At 63.9% G+C, this 18,553-nt stretch overlaps 1 protein-coding gene across 11 annotated transcripts in view; it reads right to left on the bottom strand.

The window, feature by feature from the left end:
• TNK2 (tyrosine kinase non receptor 2) overlaps positions 1–18,553 on the bottom strand; it is a 56,534-nt gene that overhangs the window by 9,331 nt on the left and 28,650 nt on the right. For all 11 annotated transcript variants that reach the window (XM_043492355.1, XM_043492354.1, XM_043492352.1 and 8 more), the window contains exons 3-10: positions 17,415–17,485; positions 14,508–14,717; positions 13,711–13,863; positions 12,999–13,276; positions 12,559–12,685; positions 11,255–11,401; positions 10,085–10,179; positions 3,219–3,413 (exon numbers count right to left, since the gene is read on the bottom strand). In XM_043492355.1, coding sequence (XP_043348290.1) covers positions 3,219–3,413; positions 10,085–10,179; positions 11,255–11,401; positions 12,559–12,685; positions 12,999–13,276; positions 13,711–13,863; positions 14,508–14,717; positions 17,415–17,485 — 1,276 coding nt within the window. The remainder of the gene's footprint in view (positions 1–3,218; positions 3,414–10,084; positions 10,180–11,254; positions 11,402–12,558; positions 12,686–12,998; positions 13,277–13,710; positions 13,864–14,507; positions 14,718–17,414; positions 17,486–18,553) is intronic.

Raw genomic sequence — 18,553 nt, 5'->3', positions numbered from 1 at the left:
CCCCTCTCAGGCAGGAGCCCAGTCCCATCCCCTCTGCTCAGGGCCTGGTGGCTGAAAGGCACAGCCCCATCTGAAGGGCCCCCCAGGGCAGGAGAACCACGTGGCAGGAACTGGGGGGGGAGCTACTTGGGTCTCCCATGGGCTGGCCCCAGAGAGCAGCACAGCCTGCTAACCCCTCTCAGCCAAGGAGCTCCCATTTTGACACTCTTGCCGCTCCCAGGTACTGACTGTGGCTGGCCCTCAGCACGGCCAAACCCCACAGCTGGCAGCCCCCACCCCATGGGGCAGGGCCAGATTCTCACCGCCAGGTACAGGTGGGGGGCCGCTAAGGGATGTGGCCACGGTCAGACAGGGTGTCAGTGGCAGAGCAGGGGATCGACATGGAGTCCCCAGAATCCCAGCATCTTGCCGTAAGCACGGGTCACCCGGCCTCTTCCCAGCCTTGATGCATGTGTGCCCGGGGGGCCATACACTCTGCTCCCATAACAGCCGAGGTCTCCGCCATCCAGATCCCATGGGCTGCGCCCCTGAGGGGCTGAGTTCCGAGGGGATTTCACACTCCCCTGGCCCCACTCAGACCATCTCCAGAGCCCCTCCTCCAGCTCCATCCTCATGTGCTGGGCTGGGCCGGGCCCCCAGGAGCAGCCAATGGCCAGGGACCAGGGCAAGGCCAGGGCCAGTGCCCAGAGATGGCAGCGCCAGGGCTGGGCTCTCCCTGGGTGAGCCGTGCCAAGCAGGGTGTGGTGGGAAAGTGCCAGGCGAGTGAGAGGGAGGGATCTGAAGGCCTGGGTGTAGGTTCCCTACGTGTCAGCCTGGATGCCACATCCCCATGCTCCGCACCTGGGCAGGGCTCCTGCTGGGCAGGTCCTGGGAAAGACTTGGGGGAGATGCAGAGGGTGATAAAGATAAGCAGCAGGGCGGGGAGCTTAGTGCCAGAGTGCAGCCAGGCAGGGGTTGGGTATGGGGCACCGGCAGAGCTGTGTACAGGGGCCCAGGGCTGGGCTAGCAGGGGCTGTGGGTCGGGATTGGGGGGCACCAGCAGAGCTGGGGGTGGGGAGCCCAGGGCTGGGCTAGCAGAGGCTGCAGGTCGGGAGTGGGGATCACCGGCAGAGCTGTGGGTGGGGAGCCCAGGGCTGGGGTGGCAGGTAGCTGCGGGTCAGGATTGGGGGGCACCAGCAGAGCTGGGGGTGGGGAGCCCAGGGCTGGGCTAGCAGGGGCTGCGGGTCGGGATTGGGGGTCACTGGCAGAGCTGTGTACAGGGGCCCAGGGCTGGGCTAGCAGGGGCTGTGGGTTGGGATTGGGGGTCACCAGCAGAGCTGGGGATGAGGAGCCCACGGCTGGGGGGGCAGGTGGCTGCGGGTCAGAATTGGGGGTCATTGGAAGAGCTGGGGGTGGGGAGCCCAGGGCTGGGCTAGCAGGGGTTGCGGGTCGGGATTGGGGGTCACCGGCAGAGCTGCATACAGGGGCCCAGGGCTGGGCTAGCAGGGGGTTGCAGGTCGGGACCGGGGGGCACCAGCAGAGCTGCGTACACGGACGCATACACAGCCCTCGCCATCACCACTTATTCCATGCCGGCCATGAGCTGAGGTCAGGCGGCTCGCCCCAGCTCCCAGACACCACGTCCGCTCCCCCCTGCTCTCCTGTGGCCTCCCTTAGCCCGAGAGCTGGACGTGGGCTGGCCGGATTCTAGCTAGCACGTAGCAACAGTGGTGCAGCCTGCGCAGTGCGGGTGGTGCCAGCCTGGCGTGGACCCTGGGCACATCCTCGGTTTGCGAGACCAGGCTGCCTCGCTCTGTGCTAGCTGGCGCAGCTTTTGCTGCACAGCCATACCCCAAGGGAGGGCTCCTGTCCACACTACGTCATCCCAGGTCCCAGCTGAGTCCCTCCGAGGATTTCAAGCCAATGTTAAGAATCCCAGCCGGGGCGGGGGCAGAGGCTGCTTTGTGGGGATTTGAACATAATTCTACAGCCCCCGGCTGCTGCTCCAGACCTCCGCGGGAGCCGGCTCGCTGAGCTGAGCTTGTCACCAGTTTCTGCACCGCCCCGTCCCATTGAAGTTATTGGCATTGTGCCTTGGTGGGAAAGGGACCCAAGAGGCTACAACTCTCCTGGCATGAAACCCTGGCATGTCTCAGACATCCAGAGAGCTGGACAAGCATGGGGGGGGGCAGGGGAACTGTACATGCCTCTGACTTTAAACCCACTGTCCTGATTCCCCAAAAGAAGCTTATTTCTTAGAGCTCAACGGGATCTACAAAACAAGCCCAGTTTGACCCCCCACAGAGAAAGTTGCATCGTTTCTCTGTGTCGCACACGGAGACATAGGGTTTTTTCATAGACACCCAGAATTCCAAAATGGCAGAACCAAAACTGAGCAAACCTTTCCCCGGAGCCGAGAGCAAGTGTGGGCAACGTCACAGACTTGGTTTGGAAATCTGTGAGCAACCACGGAAGGGAGATTTTAACAGAAGCTGGAACTAACATGTACGCTATAATCATGCACAACCAACCGGGAGAACTTCCCGCCTTGTTGAAATGCAGCCACCTCTGGGGTGGAGCGAGGCAGCTGTTTAACAGCTCAGAGCAACACATGGCAGTTTAGGGCCCACGCCATTAGAAGGGAAAGGGGTTTCTCAAGGACAGGCCTCCCACAGTGCTCACACAGTGCCGTGACCCCAAACTCTCAGGCAAAGGGCCCAGGGGAGCAAGGAGAGGTCTGGACACTCACCCGGCTGATAGCGCCCGATGGGGCACAGCACCCAATAGGGCCAAGGATCAGCGCCTCCTGCTGAATTGCCAGCTCCTGCGGCCCCCTGCCCAAGGGCTGGCATGCCCGAACCCCTCCCAAAGCCCCAGCAGAGGCGGGGGCAGATCAGCCATGCACGTTAGTATGAAGAGAGGGGGAGGAAGTTAGACGCCACAAGCTATGCGGTCCCCACGCAGCACGATTCCTGGCATGTCCCTCTGGTGCCCACGCTCCCAGCGGGCTCCTCAGCAGCTTGTGCCTTTTTCGGGGGGCAGGGAGGGAAGGGTCATGGACAGGGTGGACCAGCCTGAAGCCAGAGCAAACCAAACAGCCACATGGGCCCCCCACGTCCCCTCAGGCTCCATGCCCACAGAGGGCCGGCGACCCGCGCCCCCCACCCGTCCCTGCACCCGGGGCCGCGGGGAGTGGCGGAGAGGCAGAGGGAAGCAGAGCAGACGGACGTGGTTCTTACTCATCGATCTTATCGGGGAAGCCCCAGCAGTGCTGGGAGTTGGTGTCTCCATGGCCAGTGTGGATGAAGCTGTTTTTTAGCGGCTGGCTGATGTCGTGGGCCGACAGCCCTGCCACGGAGGTCACTGTGTTTCGGGGGAACTGCCCCACTTTAAGGGTCCTCTTATTCTGACCCCGCCACCAATAATTCTCAGCCCTAAGGAACAAAAAGGCCCTCGTTACTGACACGAGAAAGCGTCCAGCCATGGCCAGCGCTGCCAAGTGAGACTCGGGCACTGGAAAGGTGAGCACCATAGGGCCCTGCCGGGATACACAGCCCTCCTCGCGCTGGCCAGGACTGTCCCTGCTTTGCACATGGGGCCAAGCTCACCCGGCCAGTCAGTAGCAGAATCTGGAACAGAACCCAGGAGTCCTGAGTCCCAGGTCCCAGCCTGGACCAACTCGCCCTGCTCCCCCGTCGAGAGCCAGGAGCAGAACCCAGGTGTCCTGGTGCCCAGTCCCACACGCCCTCTCTGGCCCTGGACTCCATGGGATCACATGGGGGCAAGCAGAGCTGTGCGCAGGCCAGCCAGAGGGTGCCCAGGTGGGGACGCTTAACGCCGATGGGCAGGATCTGCCCTGCCCTGCCCCTCAGGCTGTCACCGGCCTAGCGGAATCATTGTACCCATTAGTGAAATTCAGCCACCTCTGGGGTGGAAGGTGGCAGCTGCTTAGCATGGCACAGCAACACTACACTGCAGGGCGGTGAAACAACAGAGGGATTTTGGGGAGCCGTATGCCAACGCCCCAGGTGGGGTTTGGCCAGGACACTGGGCTGATGCTCAACTGCCCCAGGAATTGCTGCGGGATGGTCAATAGCCACTGCTGGTTGGGACCTCAGATTCCAATCAAATCTGAAAGAGGAACAAGCAGCAGCCCTAGGACCACACTGGGGCGCTGACTCTGAGGGGAGAGTGCCCCCATTGAATTGCCCCCACAGCACCCACTGCCAACTCTCCGCCGTTCCCTGCAGCCCAGCACCCCCCGCTGACCCTCCACTGCTCCCCGCAGCCCAGCACCCCCTGTCGACCCTCCACTGCTCCCCGCCGCTCCCCCCGCCGACCCTCCACTGCTCCCCGTCACTCCCCCTGCCAACCCTCCACCGCTCCCCACAGCGCAGTACCCCCGCCGATCCTCCACTGCTCCCTGCAGCGCAGCACCCCGCCGACCCTCCACTGCTCCCTGCCGCTCCCCCCGCCGACCCTCCACTGCTCCTCCCGTTCCCCGCAGCGCAGCCCCCCCGCCGACCCTCCACTGCTTCCTGCTGCTCCCCCTGCCGATCCTCCACCGCTCCCTGCCACTCCCCCTGCCGATCCTCCACCGCTCCCTGCCACTCCCCCTGCCGACCCTCCACTGCTCCCTGCAGCGCAGCACCCCCACCGATCCTCCACTGCTCCCTGCCGCTCCCCCCGCCGACCCTCCACTGCTCCCTGCTGCTCCCCCCGCCGACCCTCCACCGCTCCTCCCATTCCCTGCAGCACAGCCCCCCCGCCGACCCTCCACCGCTTCCCGCAGCGCAGCCCCCCCGCCGACCCTCCACCACTCCCCGCAGCGCAGCACCCCCTGCTGACCCTCCACCCCCGCCAACCCTCCACTTCTCCCCGCCGCTCCCCCGCCGACCCTCCATTGTTCCCCGCAGCGCAACACCCCCCGCTGACCCTCCACTGCTCCCCGTCGCTCCCCCTGCCAACCCTCCACCACTCCCCGCTGCTCCCCCCGTTCCCCGCAGTGCAGCACCCCGGCCAACCTTCCGCCGTTCCCCGCAGCGCAGCATCCCCCGCTGACCCTCCACTTCTCCCCGCCGCTCCCCCCGCCGACCCTCCACCGCTCCCCGCGGCTCCCCCCATACCCCTCAGCGCAGCACCCCATGCTGAGTCTCCACCACTCCCCACAGTGCAGAGCCCCTGCTGATCCCCTCACCGCTCCCCAGAATGCAGCACCCCCGCCGACCCACCATGTTCCCTGCTGATCCCCCTGCTCCTCACAGCACAGCGCCCCCGCCAACCTCCCCACCGCTCCCCGCCGGCCCCCCCACCGCTCCCCACAATGCAGCACCCCACCGACCCCCCACTGCTCCCTGCTGACCCCCCCACCGCTCCCCACAATGCAGCACCCCCACTGAGTCCCCACCACTTCCTGCTGACCCCCCCACGTATCCCCAAAGCGTAGTGCCCCAGCCAACCCTGCACCACTCCCTGCAGCGCAGCGCCCCCCGCTGACCTCCACACAGCACCTCCTACTGAGCCCCCCCATTCCCTGCAGTGCAGCGCCCCCAGCACCGCAGTGAGGACTGGAGCCAGCGCTGCTTTCAGGGCAGAGCACCCCCGTCTGAGCCCCACCCCTGGCAGCACAGCGTCCCGAGCATCGCACTGGGGCCAGTTCCCACAGCACAATGCCCCCTAGTGCCAGGAGGGGGTGTTGGGCTCAGCACCCCCCAGTGGAGTGCGCCCCCCAACTGGGCCACCAACATCACTCCATCCTCAGCAGCAGCCCCACAAGCCTCCGGAGGGGAGTCACGGGGGGAGGGCACAGAGCCCTTGTAAAGCTTTCCGGGCGGGGGCAGGGGTATTATCAATGTCAGGGATTGAAGCCCCCCCCCACCCCCGCAGATCCCTGGGTCCCTCTCCCGGCTGCTGAGGGAGGGGGCGCTGGGATCCCCGCCTAGATTGAGCTTTGGCATTTCCTGGAACTACCTGTGACTCACGGCAGGCCCGACTCAGCCCTTTTCCTGTTTACCTCTGAGCCCGCGGCTGGTGGCCCTGCCTCCCGGCCCAGCCCCGGCTCCGCTCTGGGGCCCAGGATATTACTCAGCGCCGGGACCCCTGAGCAAGCCGCTGGCACCAGTGCCTCCTCCCTCGCCTGGGGGGGCTGCTCCCCGCCAGGGCAGCCCTCCGCCAGGCCCCCGTGGCTCTCTCCGCTCCTTCTCCCCCTCCATCACCCCAACCACCTCTGCTCCCCGAGGGGCCAGTGCCCTGTGGCCAGGAGCACAACCCTCTGCTCTGGCACCCCCCGCTGGGCCCGTCTAGTGTCCCCCAGCTAGGACGCTGGGCCCAGCCCCGAGGGTGCGAAGTTCGCAACCCTTCATGTTTAATGCTGGGGAGACAGGGGGGCCTGCACGCTGACTCAAGCAAAGGAGAGAACCTAACGGGCTTTAAGGTAGATCCTGCTATATTAACTGGGGGTCTATTTAACTGTGGGCTCTGGCTAGGAGCAAATGAGTTAAAAGTAGGTCCCACTGTATGTACAGCCTTCCAGGGCTTGTGGGGACCATTCCCCTGAGGGATGGAGCGGGTCTGACAACGGACACAACTCGTGTCATGCAGCTGGCTGCTGTTCTCCTCTTGGGGACTCCCATTAGCCCTATAAGTTGGTAGCTTCTGATTATCATATGGCTGAGAATCCCCAAAGAGAGGCAAGCGGGAGGGGGTCAGTTATCCCACCAGTCACAGACAGGGAAACTGAGGCACAAAGCGGGCAAGTGGCTTGTCTAAAGGCACTTGACAAACCAGCGGCAGAGGCAGGACTAGAACCCTGGTCTCCTGGCTCCTGGCTCCCAGTCCCGTGCGCTTCCCACTACACCCCCCAGCTTTGAGCAGGGAAGGCCGGCCCGGCGCACACGGCCACAGGGAATCACGGCCGGTTGGGAGACACTTCCCAGCAGCGGCAGGTTTCGACGCCCTCACAGCACACCCCCGCGGGCAGCAGCCTTTCCCACCCCGCCAGCCTCCGCCTGCCACAGTGCTGGGCCATCTCCTGGGTCCCAGCGCCTCAGAGCGCGGCGGCAGAGGGTGCACAAGTGACCCCCAATAGCGAGCCCGTCGGGCCTGGCCCGAAGCTCCCGCAGCTGCAGTGGCAAAGCGCGAACTCCGCCTGTTTGGGCTGGTGCTTTGGGAACAGGACGATGCCACCTGCTGTCATCCAGGCTCCCCGATTTTCCACGGTCACTGTTCCGAACCACCGATGCCAACGGTCCCGTGGCAAAAGCAGCACTCAGTGACTGGCATTGCAAAGATGTTTCCCTTCCCCCGTGTCACTACTTCACCCTTCCCACCGCCCAGCATGGGCCGCCCCTTTCATGGGGGAAACTGAGGCACAGGTGGGGTGAGCAGGGTGCCTGCCCCCTGCTCCCCAAGGGGTCACTGCAACAAGAACACAGACACTCCCAGTCCTGATCCTGTGCTCTGTCCTCTAACCCCCATGGCCTCTTTCACAGCACACGCCAGGCCCCCAGCCCACGCTCACCTTAGCCCCCCAGACCCTGCCACAGCAGAACCCCAGCCACCGGGCAGTGGCCCTGGACAGCCTGCCTTTCACCTCAGACGGGTCCGTTGGGTCTCCCGGGGAACAAGGCACACGCCGAACCGGCTCCTCGCTGCAGGTGGGCAGCCTAGCCGAGCCCCGCGTCAGGGCCAGTGTGCTCCCGGCGTGTGGCCCAGAAAGCGTCTGCCTGGAAGTGGCTAAACCCGCCAGCTCCGGCAGTTGGAGCGGCTCAGCCCTGGCCCCAGACCGTGATGCAATCAGGGCGGCGTGCACACACTGGTTCTGCATTAACTACACCCTCCGCTCTGGCTCTGCTGACGAATCCCTCCCTGCAATTAAACTGCCAGCCCTCATGCAAGAGTCATCGCCAGTCCCTAAAGACACACAGTCCTGCCTGATTCATCCCCCCGGCCCTGACGACAGGAGAGCCCGGGTGGGGTGGGATCCCCCTCCTCGTTCTGTGAGAGGAGCAGGACTGGAGGCTGCAGGCTTGGATTCGGGGGTGCTTGCAGAGCTGGAAGGGAAAGCTGGCAGGATTCTGTGTCTACACACACACACACACACAGACTCGTTCCCGCACAGACACCCCCTGGGTTGGATACCACCAAACACACTGCGGGGCTTTGCAGTTAGCCATGGCCCTTGGGCTGCACTCTGCCTGTCCTGGAGCAGGGCCCCCCGGTCCCGCTGTACCCCCATGCTGAGACCCTCTGCACCTGGTTCCGACTGTACCATTTCAGAACCCTCAGCCCCTCCACCAGCCATCTTTCCCAGCCCCCCAGCCTGCCCCCAAAACCCTTCGCTCGGTCCTGAGAGCTCAGCACTTCTGGAGAGTCTCCAAATGCCCTGTCCTCACTCCAGCCCTCCGCTGGGGGGCCATCTGGGAATGAAGGCCCAGGATGGGCAGCACCAGATTCCCTGGCATGCCCAGAACGCCAAGGGATGGGGGCTCTCGACCCCTGCCCCTTGTGCCAGCACAGCCACAGGGCAGTGTGGGGCCAGGACAGCAGCAAAGCAGATAGGAAGCAGGAGGCTCCTGGGAATTAAGAGATCCCAGCTCTATTCCGGTCACGATCACCACTATGTGCCTCAGTTCACCCACACATAAGCCACCGATCCAGCGCGCAGGGGGCTTGGGGCACCCGGGACCCTCCATGCTGGGGCTAAGGAAGGAGCAGCTGTTCTCTCCCCTTCCCATCGCCGTTGCTCAGTTCTGGGAAGCTGTCCCAGATTACCCCCGCCGTGGCTTCCCGCTCCAGGCGGCTCAGATAACTGTGAGCAGCGGGAGTGGCCGCGGGGGTGGGGGCGTGCGTGCGGAGGGCAGCGCTCCGGCTGCTCACAAGGGAGGGCAAACTAACAAGTGCAGCAGCACCCAGGGAAGTGACTCACCCAGGGCTGCGGGGACAGACAAAGGCAAAGGCAGAGCAGTGGCTTGCAGCATGTAACGGGCGGGAACGGCCCTGGGCACCAAGCCTCCCTCTCCCGAGATGGGCAGGGCCAGTGCCGAAGGGACAGTCTCTGGCCTGCCACTGCCGGTGCTCGCAGAGACCCTGGGCTCGCTCCTCAGGCACTCGGCACTGCCAGGCACGCAGGGAGTGGGGTCGAGTGGTCGGAGCAGGGGTGCTGGCAGGCAGGACTCCTGGGTTCCAGTCCCAGCTCCGCCACTGACTCGCTGGGGGACCATGTGCGTAGCCCTTCCCCTCACTGAGCCTCAGTTTCCCCATCTGTGGCAGACGGAGGGTCCTCGCACTGGACAGCTCTCCCCACTCTGGAAGGGGGGTGGAGGACTCAGCCCCTCGCCGTGCGCCGAGGGGCCCCGGCTCCTGGTCCTTAGCTTAGCTGCCCGTCACGCCAGCCCAGCAGTGCCATGCCCCGAGCTTGCCGGGAGCAGCCTGGAGGGAGAGGCCCAGGGCAGTTGCAGCCTCACCCCAGGGACCAGGGCAGCCGAACCCTGCGTGCAGACAGCGCCCCCCGCAGCCTCAGCCAGAGCTTAGCACTTGCAGCCCCCTGTCCCCCCAGCTCAGCCATTGCCCCTCAGCCCCAACCTGCAACCCCCTTCCCCCCAGCTCAGCCATTGCCCCTCAGCCCCGACCTGCAGTCCCCTGCCCCCCAGCTCTGCCATCGCCCCTCAGCCCCGACCTGCAGGCCCTGCCCCCCAGCTCAGCCATCGCCCCTCAGCCCCCTTCTCCCCCGGCTCAGCCATCGCCCCTCAGCCCCGACCTGCAGCCTGCCTGCAATTCCAGCCCTCAGCCCTTGAGCAGACACAGCCTGTCATGGCACCCGGCGCGGCAGTCTGGGGACACACAGAGCCGGGGGACTAGGCTGGGCCGTGCTCCCTGCGGGGCACAGCCGGGGTCAGAAGCCAAGTCTGGCCAGTGACAGGCCAGGACCCCCCCATCCAATCACAGGCACTCAGCGCATGGAGGGAAGGGGGCTGAGGGGAGCGGGGGGCAGTGGGGGGAGGTGCTGGCCGTGGAGCCGCCCCAGGGAAGGGGGAACTGAGAGAAGCCGGGGGGGGGGGGGGCGGGGGGACGCCGTGGAGCCGCCCCAGGACTCTCCAGACGATACCTGCCCTCGATGACTGTGATGACGTCGTTCATCTGGATGTGCAGCTTCTCCGGCTCTTCCACGTCCTGCAGGGCCCTCATGTCCGTGGGCTGGGCCTGGGAAGGCAGAGAGCCGGGGCGTGAGGGCTGGCAGCACCAGGGCCCCCCCAGAGCTGGCTACGTTATGGCTGGGCCTGACGCACCCCTCGGGTGAGAGCTCACAGCAGGAGCCTCTGCCCAGAAGGGCCCTGGGCTCCCGGAGCCAGGCCCGTTGCGATAGCCAGACACCCAGATCTAGAGTCCTGGGTCCCCCTTGGCAGGCTGGTGACAGGCCGGGAAGCAGCCACTTGCAGGAATGGAGACAGCTGCCCCAGCCAGCCCGGAGCCAGGCAGCACCCTCCCTGCCCCGGCTGCATGGGGCCAGGCCGCTCGCTGAGCACAGGCCACCCCTATGGCCAGAATCCCCCTGGGAGAGCTCCTAACCGTGAATCTGCAGCGGGGCCTGCTCCCTGCTCTCACCACCAGGCCGCACTCCCCTCCCAGAGCCATGCTGAGCAGGGGAGGCGAAGTCTCCAGGCCAGAGGTGCCCCCGGTTGGGCACAGCACGCTCCTTGCCAAAGGCCCACGGGGTGCTGGCCAGCGGCCAAGTCGAGTCTGTCCCCCACCAGAGCTGAGGCTGAAGGCTGGGGGAGGGCAGCGCAGCCTGGCCACAGCTTCCATATGGAGACAACGGGTCCAGCATGCACCTCTCCCCGTCAGCCTGGCCATGCCCCGCCGGGGGCACGTAACTTCCCCATTCCCCCCCCAGCTCTGCACAGCGCAGAGGCCCGGCAGGGAGGGGCAGAGATGGGGGAGCTCCCAGGGCTCCTTCCAGCTGGCTCAGCCAGCACCTGTGGGCCCATGGGCCACACTCTGCACCTAGACCAGGGCCTCCTGAGGCCCCAGAATCCCAGGAAACCAACGGGGCTGGGCCCTGGAGCTCTGAGCAGCTTGGCCTGTATTTGGGCTCCCACAGGAAGGGGCACAGCTGGCAGCAGTGCTGGCCCTCAGCGGCTCCTCCGGCAGGAATGGGATTTGCAGGGGCTCGGTGCCTGGCGCACAGCTCCACGGATGACGCCTGGACCGCGTGGCACAGAGGGGCATGGACCCACGCAAGCCAGGGCCAGCCGTGCCCCCGCCCCTCACTGCCTACCTCCAGCAAGAAGTCGCGCAGGGCCACGAAGGTGGGCCGGTCCTCGGGCTTGTGCGCCCAGCATTGCAGCATGACATTGTAGATGTCCTGAGGGCAGTCCTCGGGCCGCGGCAGCCGCTCGCCCTCCTTGTCAATCTTGTGGAGGATCTGCAGGCATGGAGGGCAGATGCCGCGGTCAGGGTTGGGCAGAGCAGAGGGGGCTCGGGCAGCCATGGCAGGGGAGGTGCTGGGGCTGAACGGGGTCACACCTGGGTACCCCGGGAGCAGCAGCAGAGGCCGGAACGGAGACTGGCCAGGTGCAGGAGGAAGAGTGCCCGACGGGGGCTTGGTTGAGGCGCTGGCAGAGCAGAGCGGGGGCACAGCCCTGCCCAGGAGAGGCCCGAGGCTTGCAGCACGTAACAGGCGGGAACAGCCCTGGGCACCAAGCCTCCCTCTCCGGGCTGATCCTTCGGCTCCATAGCCGAGGGACAAGCCCCGGAGACGGGCGGGGCCAGTGCCGAGGGGATGGAGGCCCGGCCCTCCCTATCAGCGAGGAATGAGGAATCCTGCTGGGCGAGCTGCAAGGATTAGCCTCGGGGATGGACACAGGCTGGCTGGGTCAGGTGGGGGGCACAGAGTCCCCTTCTAGCGCGACTGACAGGCACCAACCCATCAGCGAAAGCAGGAATCAAACTGCCTGGCTTGAAGGGTGCCCCTGGGACAGGCCAGGGCGCGGGCACCTGGGAGTTGAAGAGGGTGGGCCAGGGGCAGGCGCCAGCCATCAGAACTGAGGGGTCTAACCCCAACACTCCTCCCTGCCCAGGGGCATCGGGGCCAACATGCTTGCCCCCAAGTCTGAAGACCCCGTTCAAATCCTGTCCTAGCTTCCAAGCCAAAATCCATCGGGAAGGTCTCAGCCCATTCCTATTTCAGAGATCTCTGATGAAGAAGGGCCAGGGCTGGGCTAGCAGGGGGCTGCAGTTCAGGAGTGAGGGGCACCGGCAGAGCTGGGTGTGGGAAGCCCAGGGCTGGGCTAGCAGGGGTGCAGTGTGTGCGCCACCAGGAGAGAGGAGTCCCTGAAAAAACTCCCTGGGATCCCCAGGCCCCAACGCCTGCCTGCTCTGCGACAGCCCCTCCCTCCTGCTCTGCCGGGAACGGCACTGGGGGGCCACAGCTCAGTGATGCCAGCTGGGCCCGAGCGATGCTGTCTGGGCCAGAGGCAGGAATCCCCATATGCGGGGGGCAGAGGGCATCTCCCCTCCCCAGAGGGGCCAGGCCCAAGAGTGCAGGCCCCAGGGTACGCAGCGTGGGGCTGTGCTAGGTACCTGGCTGCCGCTGAGGCCGACCCATGGCTCCTGCCCGTAGGTGAACATTTCCCAGAGGGTAACCCCGAACATCCAGGTGTCGCTGGCGTGCGAGAAGGTGCGCGTCTTCAGGCTCTCCGGGGCACACCTGCGGAGAAGCGCTGGCAGAGTTACTGACGCCCCCGCAGGCAGCCCCATCCAGCCTGGCAGAATGGGGCTCCCCGCTCAGCTCCAGCCCTCTGGGGTCCCCCCACACAGGGGCCGAGGGCCAGCCAAGCCAGCTGCCCCCCTGGAAGCCACTTCCCTCTCCGTGGAAGGGGGCTGGCAGGACACCCAGATGGAGGGACAAGGAGGCGTGGGGGCACAGACAACAGGCCCCAGGCACTGAGCTGCGTTCTGTGGGCAGGCGAGCTGGCAGGGGGGGGGGTGCTGCAAGAGAAATGCACATGGCTGGGGCTCACCAGGCGAAGGGCACCTTGCGGTGCTCCTGCATGACATAGTGGTCGTCGTTCTTGGGCAGCGCCCGCATGAGCCCAAAGTCGCCGATCTTGACCAGGTTGTTGGAGGCCAGCAGGATGTTGCGGGCAGCCAGGTCGCGGTGGATGAAGCGCTTGGACTCCAGGTAGGCCATGCCCTTGGCAATCTGGATGGCGTACTGGCACAGTGTGGAGATGAGGAAATGGCCCTGGTTCTTCCGTAGCCGGTCCAGCAGGGAGCCCAGCGGGGCCAGCTCCGTCACCTGGGCAAATGGGGGCAGAGGGGTTGAGTCAGGCCCCAGCCACGGAGAGCGGGATGGGGGGCAATCCATGGGGATGGGCTCCATTCCTGTGGTGCCACGGGGCTCTGCACCCACATAGCCACACGCCAGTCTATCCCTGCCCCATGGTGCCACAGGGCTCTGGGCCCACACAGCCACGGCCTGGAGGTCTGTTCCTGCCCCACAGTGCCATATGGCTCTGTGCCCACACAGCTACTCCCCAGGCCTGGGGGGGTCTGTCCCTGCCTCATGCTGCCACAGGGCTCTGCGCCCACATAGCCATGCGCCAGGCCTGGGGGTCCATCCTGCCTGGAGGAGCCAGCCCTTAGCACCAGAGAGGCAGTTGCCCCTCCAGCCATTCCCTTGGGGCGGGGCCGCCCGGGGGGGTGAATGCCCCCTCATGCTCTCACACTCACCATCTTCATGGGGGGCGAGAGCACCACGCCGTAGAGCCGGATCAGGTTGCAGTGGTCCAGAGAGTGCATGGCATTCACCTCCCGGATGAAGTCGTCCAGCGCCTCCGGCTGGCTCAGCACATCCGTCTTGAGACACTTCACAGCCACGGTGAGCTGTGGGAAAACACGGGCCAGTGAGGTCCCTGCGGCAGCTCCCACCCCAGGGGATCAATTTGCTCACCTCTGGGGTAGGCCGTAGCGGCAGGCATGCAGGGGATTCAGGCAGGCATTCACACAGTCCCCCAAGCCCCCCTGCCACACCTCAGGCATGGGAGCGATGGGGAAGGGGGTGGCACTGGTTGCAAAGAATATTGGCACCAGCACTGCCTCAGGCTGGGAGACTCAAAGGCAGGCCCTGCATGAAAGGAATTAGTGGTCCTGGTCCAGTCTCTAGGTCCACATGGCCCCGGGTGACAACAGGGACAGATCCAGAGTGGAAGGCAGAGGCTGTGTGGGCCAGGAGACTGACCGTCCCGGGCCAGGCATGAGGAACGGTGTTGGGCAGTGCCTGGCACCCAGGGGGTGGGCGCCCTAGCGGGGGCAGAGCCATCTGCAGATTCAGGGGCTGGTGGGGGTGGACAGTGGTGCTGGGATCCCAACTCGATGCCGACGGGGAAACTGACCAGCCTGGATTCGCTGCCTCAGCCCGGCGAAGGTCCTCAGCCAGGCAAACCTGAGTTAGCCCCATTTCCTGCTGGGATCACGCAGCCCCTCGGGCCGTGTGCTGGGCTCACTCTGGCATGCTCCAGGTCCCTTACCGTCTTGCCAGTGGGCGTGCCCCACTCGCCGCGCCGCACCACGCCAAAGGAGCCGTCGCCCAGCTTCTCGAAGAGCATCAGGTCCCTCTCGCTGATTAGGCAGGTCAGGGCCTGCTGTCCCTCCTCGGCGGGCGACGGGCTGGAGAGCTTGGGGAAGGGGGGCTGGGGCTGGAGTGGGAACTCTGCCTCGGGGCGTTTCCCGCTGAACACCTGGACAGACAGACAGGCAGAGGTGTGGGTCACAGGCATGTGGACTTGGGGGTGGAGAGACACCACCAGTCAACGCCCCGTGATTCTGCCAACATCAGGCAGCCCCTCTACGCACACCTGCCTCTGGCCCCGACATCAGTGAGTGCAGAGCCCACGGTGGGAGGAGGGTTTAGGGCAGCACCTTTGTGTAGTCAGAGCAGAGGATTGGGAGGGTCCGGAGTCCTCAGTTCTACCTCCAGCTCCGACTCACAGCCCCGCTCTGTCCCCCATCTGTAACAGCGGCACTGACCTGTCTTTGTAATGGGAGTCGAGGGCTAGCACGCTGCGGGAGGGAAAGGCAGCCCAGGCTGGTGCGTGGGCAGAGCCAGCCCAGAGGTGTCAGGTCCCAGGACAGCACCGGGCTGGGCCCTGGGGCAGGGTCAGAGCCTGCTATGGGACAGGACAGCCCAGAGGAATGGGAGACAGCAGTACAAACAGACCCAGCAGCCTGCTCCAGCCCCGAAGCGCACGCCCAGGCCTGCGGCTGTCAGGTCTGACTAAGCTACTAACACCTCCGGAGTGGCATCGCACCAAAGCCCTCGCGGGAGGCAAAGGCCAGGGCAGCTCCAAGCACTTCTCTAGCTCTGTCCTTGGCAGCTGTTGTCTAGTGCCCCTCACCCACGAATCCATGGCACTTCACCTGCCGTTGCCCTTCTGAGCCCACCAATGCAGCTGCCTCTGGGGTGGAGCGCGGCAGCCGTTGAACAGCACACACAGCAAAGCTTCCCAGCAGTTTGGGACAGGAAAAGGAAGACAGCATGTCAGCTGGAGTCAATGCTGACCCTGTGCTGAGCTGGGGTGTTGTGCTGCAGTGCCCCAGCAGGGGGCGCTCTCCCACCCGAGTCAGTGCCCCATTGTGGCACTGGGGGGTGCTGGCCCCAGGGAGCGGCATGAATGACTCAGCAGGGGGCGCTGCCGCCTCCAAGCTAGTACGAAGCCCAGATCCCCGGGGGGGTGTGAGGAGATGCCCTCTTTCAGATGAGCCCTGGCCGGGCGCTCTGGCTGAGACAGCCCCCATCGCGCTGATTGCCCCAAATGCTGCTGGGTGCTGATACACAGCTGCCACTCTCTGCCCCAGAGGTGGCTGCATTTCCCTATTGACAGCCTGTGCTACTGCTGAATGGGTGCCAGCCCAGCACTTACCACGGAGCCAATGCCAGGCTTCGTGCTCCGGATGGCCCCAGAACACTTCCTACCCCTCGGTCCCATGCTGCTGACCCTACTGTGTCCTCCTCTGGTCTGTGTCCATCATCTTGGCTTGAGACCCAGCTCTCCATGACAGGGACCACCGCCCTGGGTGCATTTAGCAGAGCCCTGGCACCGCGCCAGTGCCATGGACGTGTCGGTAGGAACAAAAGCAGGGTGCAGGCCACGAGCAGCGTGGATGGAGACCGGGCAGAGCGCTGGCTGAGACACCCATTTGAGTCAGGGGGCAGCACCCTTGGGCCCCCCAATCTCACGTGGCTGGCACCAGAGCGCACCCCTTGGGAGACGACAGACTCGCTGCACCCTGAGGGGACTCTCCAGGGCACCGTGTGCATGCAGCACCGGGCAGTGATGCATATTCAGCTACTTAAACACTTAATTGGCTTCTGGGGGCACAGACTGATCACCGGGGGAAGGAATTTCCTGCCTGCCCCTCGGGCAGAGGGGCACTCACCAACGCTCAGTGACACAAACCACCCCTGACAGAATGCCGTCACCCAGACAGCAGCGGGGCACGCCAGAGCCAGCCCCAGCCAGCCAGCTCCCACAAACAGCCAGCCAGCCAGTGAACTGACCCTCCGACCCGCACCCCACAGGGTGCCCCGTGCACTCTGTGGGGCAGCCAGTCACTGCCCTCGTGCCCGGTTACTGCAATCCACCGCCTCGCGATCAAAGGACCCTGCAGCCTCTGTCAATTTCTCTCAGCCACCCACTTCTTCCAGAGCTAATACCAGGGCTGGGAAATGAGCTCCCAGCACAGCCCGTGCACTTGGAGGGCTTGGGGCACGTCACAGAGCCCTGGCCCAGAGCTCCATTTTCCTAGAACTGGCCCCCTCCTCCCACGCAGGATTCCCCCCTGGAGACGCAGGCCCCGCTTCCGGCCAGCTGTGTGGCACCACAGATAATGGCAGGACTACATTTCCCAGCAGGCTCTCTGCCGCCCACTTCTTTCCCCTGCTCTCCAGCAATTGGCAGAACGCCTCCTGGCCCCAGTCATTGTCATGTGATGAAATCTCCAGGAATTCGTCCCACCAAAATTGGCAACCCTAGCCCAGGCTGTTCCCCTCTGGGGATCCCGCAGAGAGCCTGGTTCAGGGTGAGCGGGCGTGAGGAGCTTCCCTACCCCTCAAAGCAGGGACACAGACAGTGGCGAGGGCTGTGGGAGGCAGCAGATGGTGACGCCGCTGGGCATCTAAAGCCACCGGACCAAATTCCAGCCTTCACTGCCCTGTGCCCAGCAGGGCTGTGCCGGTGTGTCTAGGGCACTCTCTGCAGCCTCAGGCCAGTCCTGCGGCCGCTCTGCGTTACTCCATCTGTGAAATGGAGCTGCTGATGCCAGGGCTCTCACCCGTGAATGGCCCAATGCCCCCATGGCACCAGGCTGCTGCGCCAGCTCCCCGCTTTACATCCCGCTCAGCCTGGTGTCCCGGGATGCCCCTTCCCAGGGGTTACCTTGCTCATCCACGACTTGCGCTTGCATATGGCTTTCCTGCGCTTCACGGCTTCCCACAGCCGCCGCTGGCCTGCAGAGACAAAAGGATGGTCACAGAGCTCATCCTGCTCCCTCCTGCGGCACCCCTCCACCAGCTCCAGAGGGAATCTGCCTCCACCCCACCCCAGGATGTAAGGATAAGGCCTTCGTCTGCAGCCAGATTAAAAGAGCAGCCATTAGCTAAGAAGCAGGAAGTCACATCCTCACATTCCATCGAAATTATATTAAAACAATGTAATACCAGGCTGTTAAGAAGGAGATCCTGTCCTAATGGCACCTACTATCACCAGATAAAGAAACAGATCTTAAGATGATTAAAGAAAACGTAGTTTGATAGCATCCTGTCTGTCAAGAAATCACTTATCAATAGTTGTGGTTGTGAAATCCTCATTTCTTTATTGTTTTGTCATTATGGTCCCCACTTCTCTATTGTTTGTCTGTATTCTGTCTGGTTCTTTAATTGTTTCTGTCTCTTACATAATTAATTGTATTAGGTGTAAATTAATTAAGGTGGTGGCATAGGATTGGTTAGAAAATGTTGTTACATTATGTTAGGATTGGTTAGTAAAATTTGAGTATAATGATTGGTTAAGGTATAGCTAAAAAGGACTCAAATTTCCCTATATAAACTGGGGTCCAAAAGGAAATTTTTTGGAACCAACTCCAGGACACAGCCTCAAAGATCAGAACAGCCAGACCTCAACACTCTGCCAATGACACCGTGCAGAAACTGGAGCGACCCAGATGGACCTGTGACTGGCCATCCAGAAAAGTTCATCTGTCTTATTGAGAGTGGTGAGCACTGTGCATAGCGTGTGCAGTCTGTTTTTGGTGATTGTTAATAAATAGAGGTTATGTAGGATATCATTGTGTAAGACTCTTTCACTGGTAAAAGACCCTGTAAACCTGCAAAAGATTACGCCCTGAGTCCACAGGGAAAGGGCGTTTGCCCAGAGCCCACAGAGGAGTAGAGCCTGGAGCCCACGGAGGGGTAAAGTTAGGTGCTTTTCTCTTGGAGCCCTAGGAACTGAGAAAGGGTGGGGATGCCTAATTAAGAGGGTTACGCCTTGAGCCCTAGGAACTGGGTAAAGGTGGGTAC

The sequence above is a fragment of the Dermochelys coriacea genome, chromosome 9 (genome assembly GCF_009764565.3).
Source record: "Dermochelys coriacea isolate rDerCor1 chromosome 9, rDerCor1.pri.v4, whole genome shotgun sequence".
NCBI classification, from domain to species: domain Eukaryota; kingdom Metazoa; phylum Chordata; order Testudines; family Dermochelyidae; genus Dermochelys; species Dermochelys coriacea.
The sequence above is the reverse complement of the archived record's forward strand: the minus strand, read 5'-3'. Positions and strand labels throughout refer to the sequence as shown.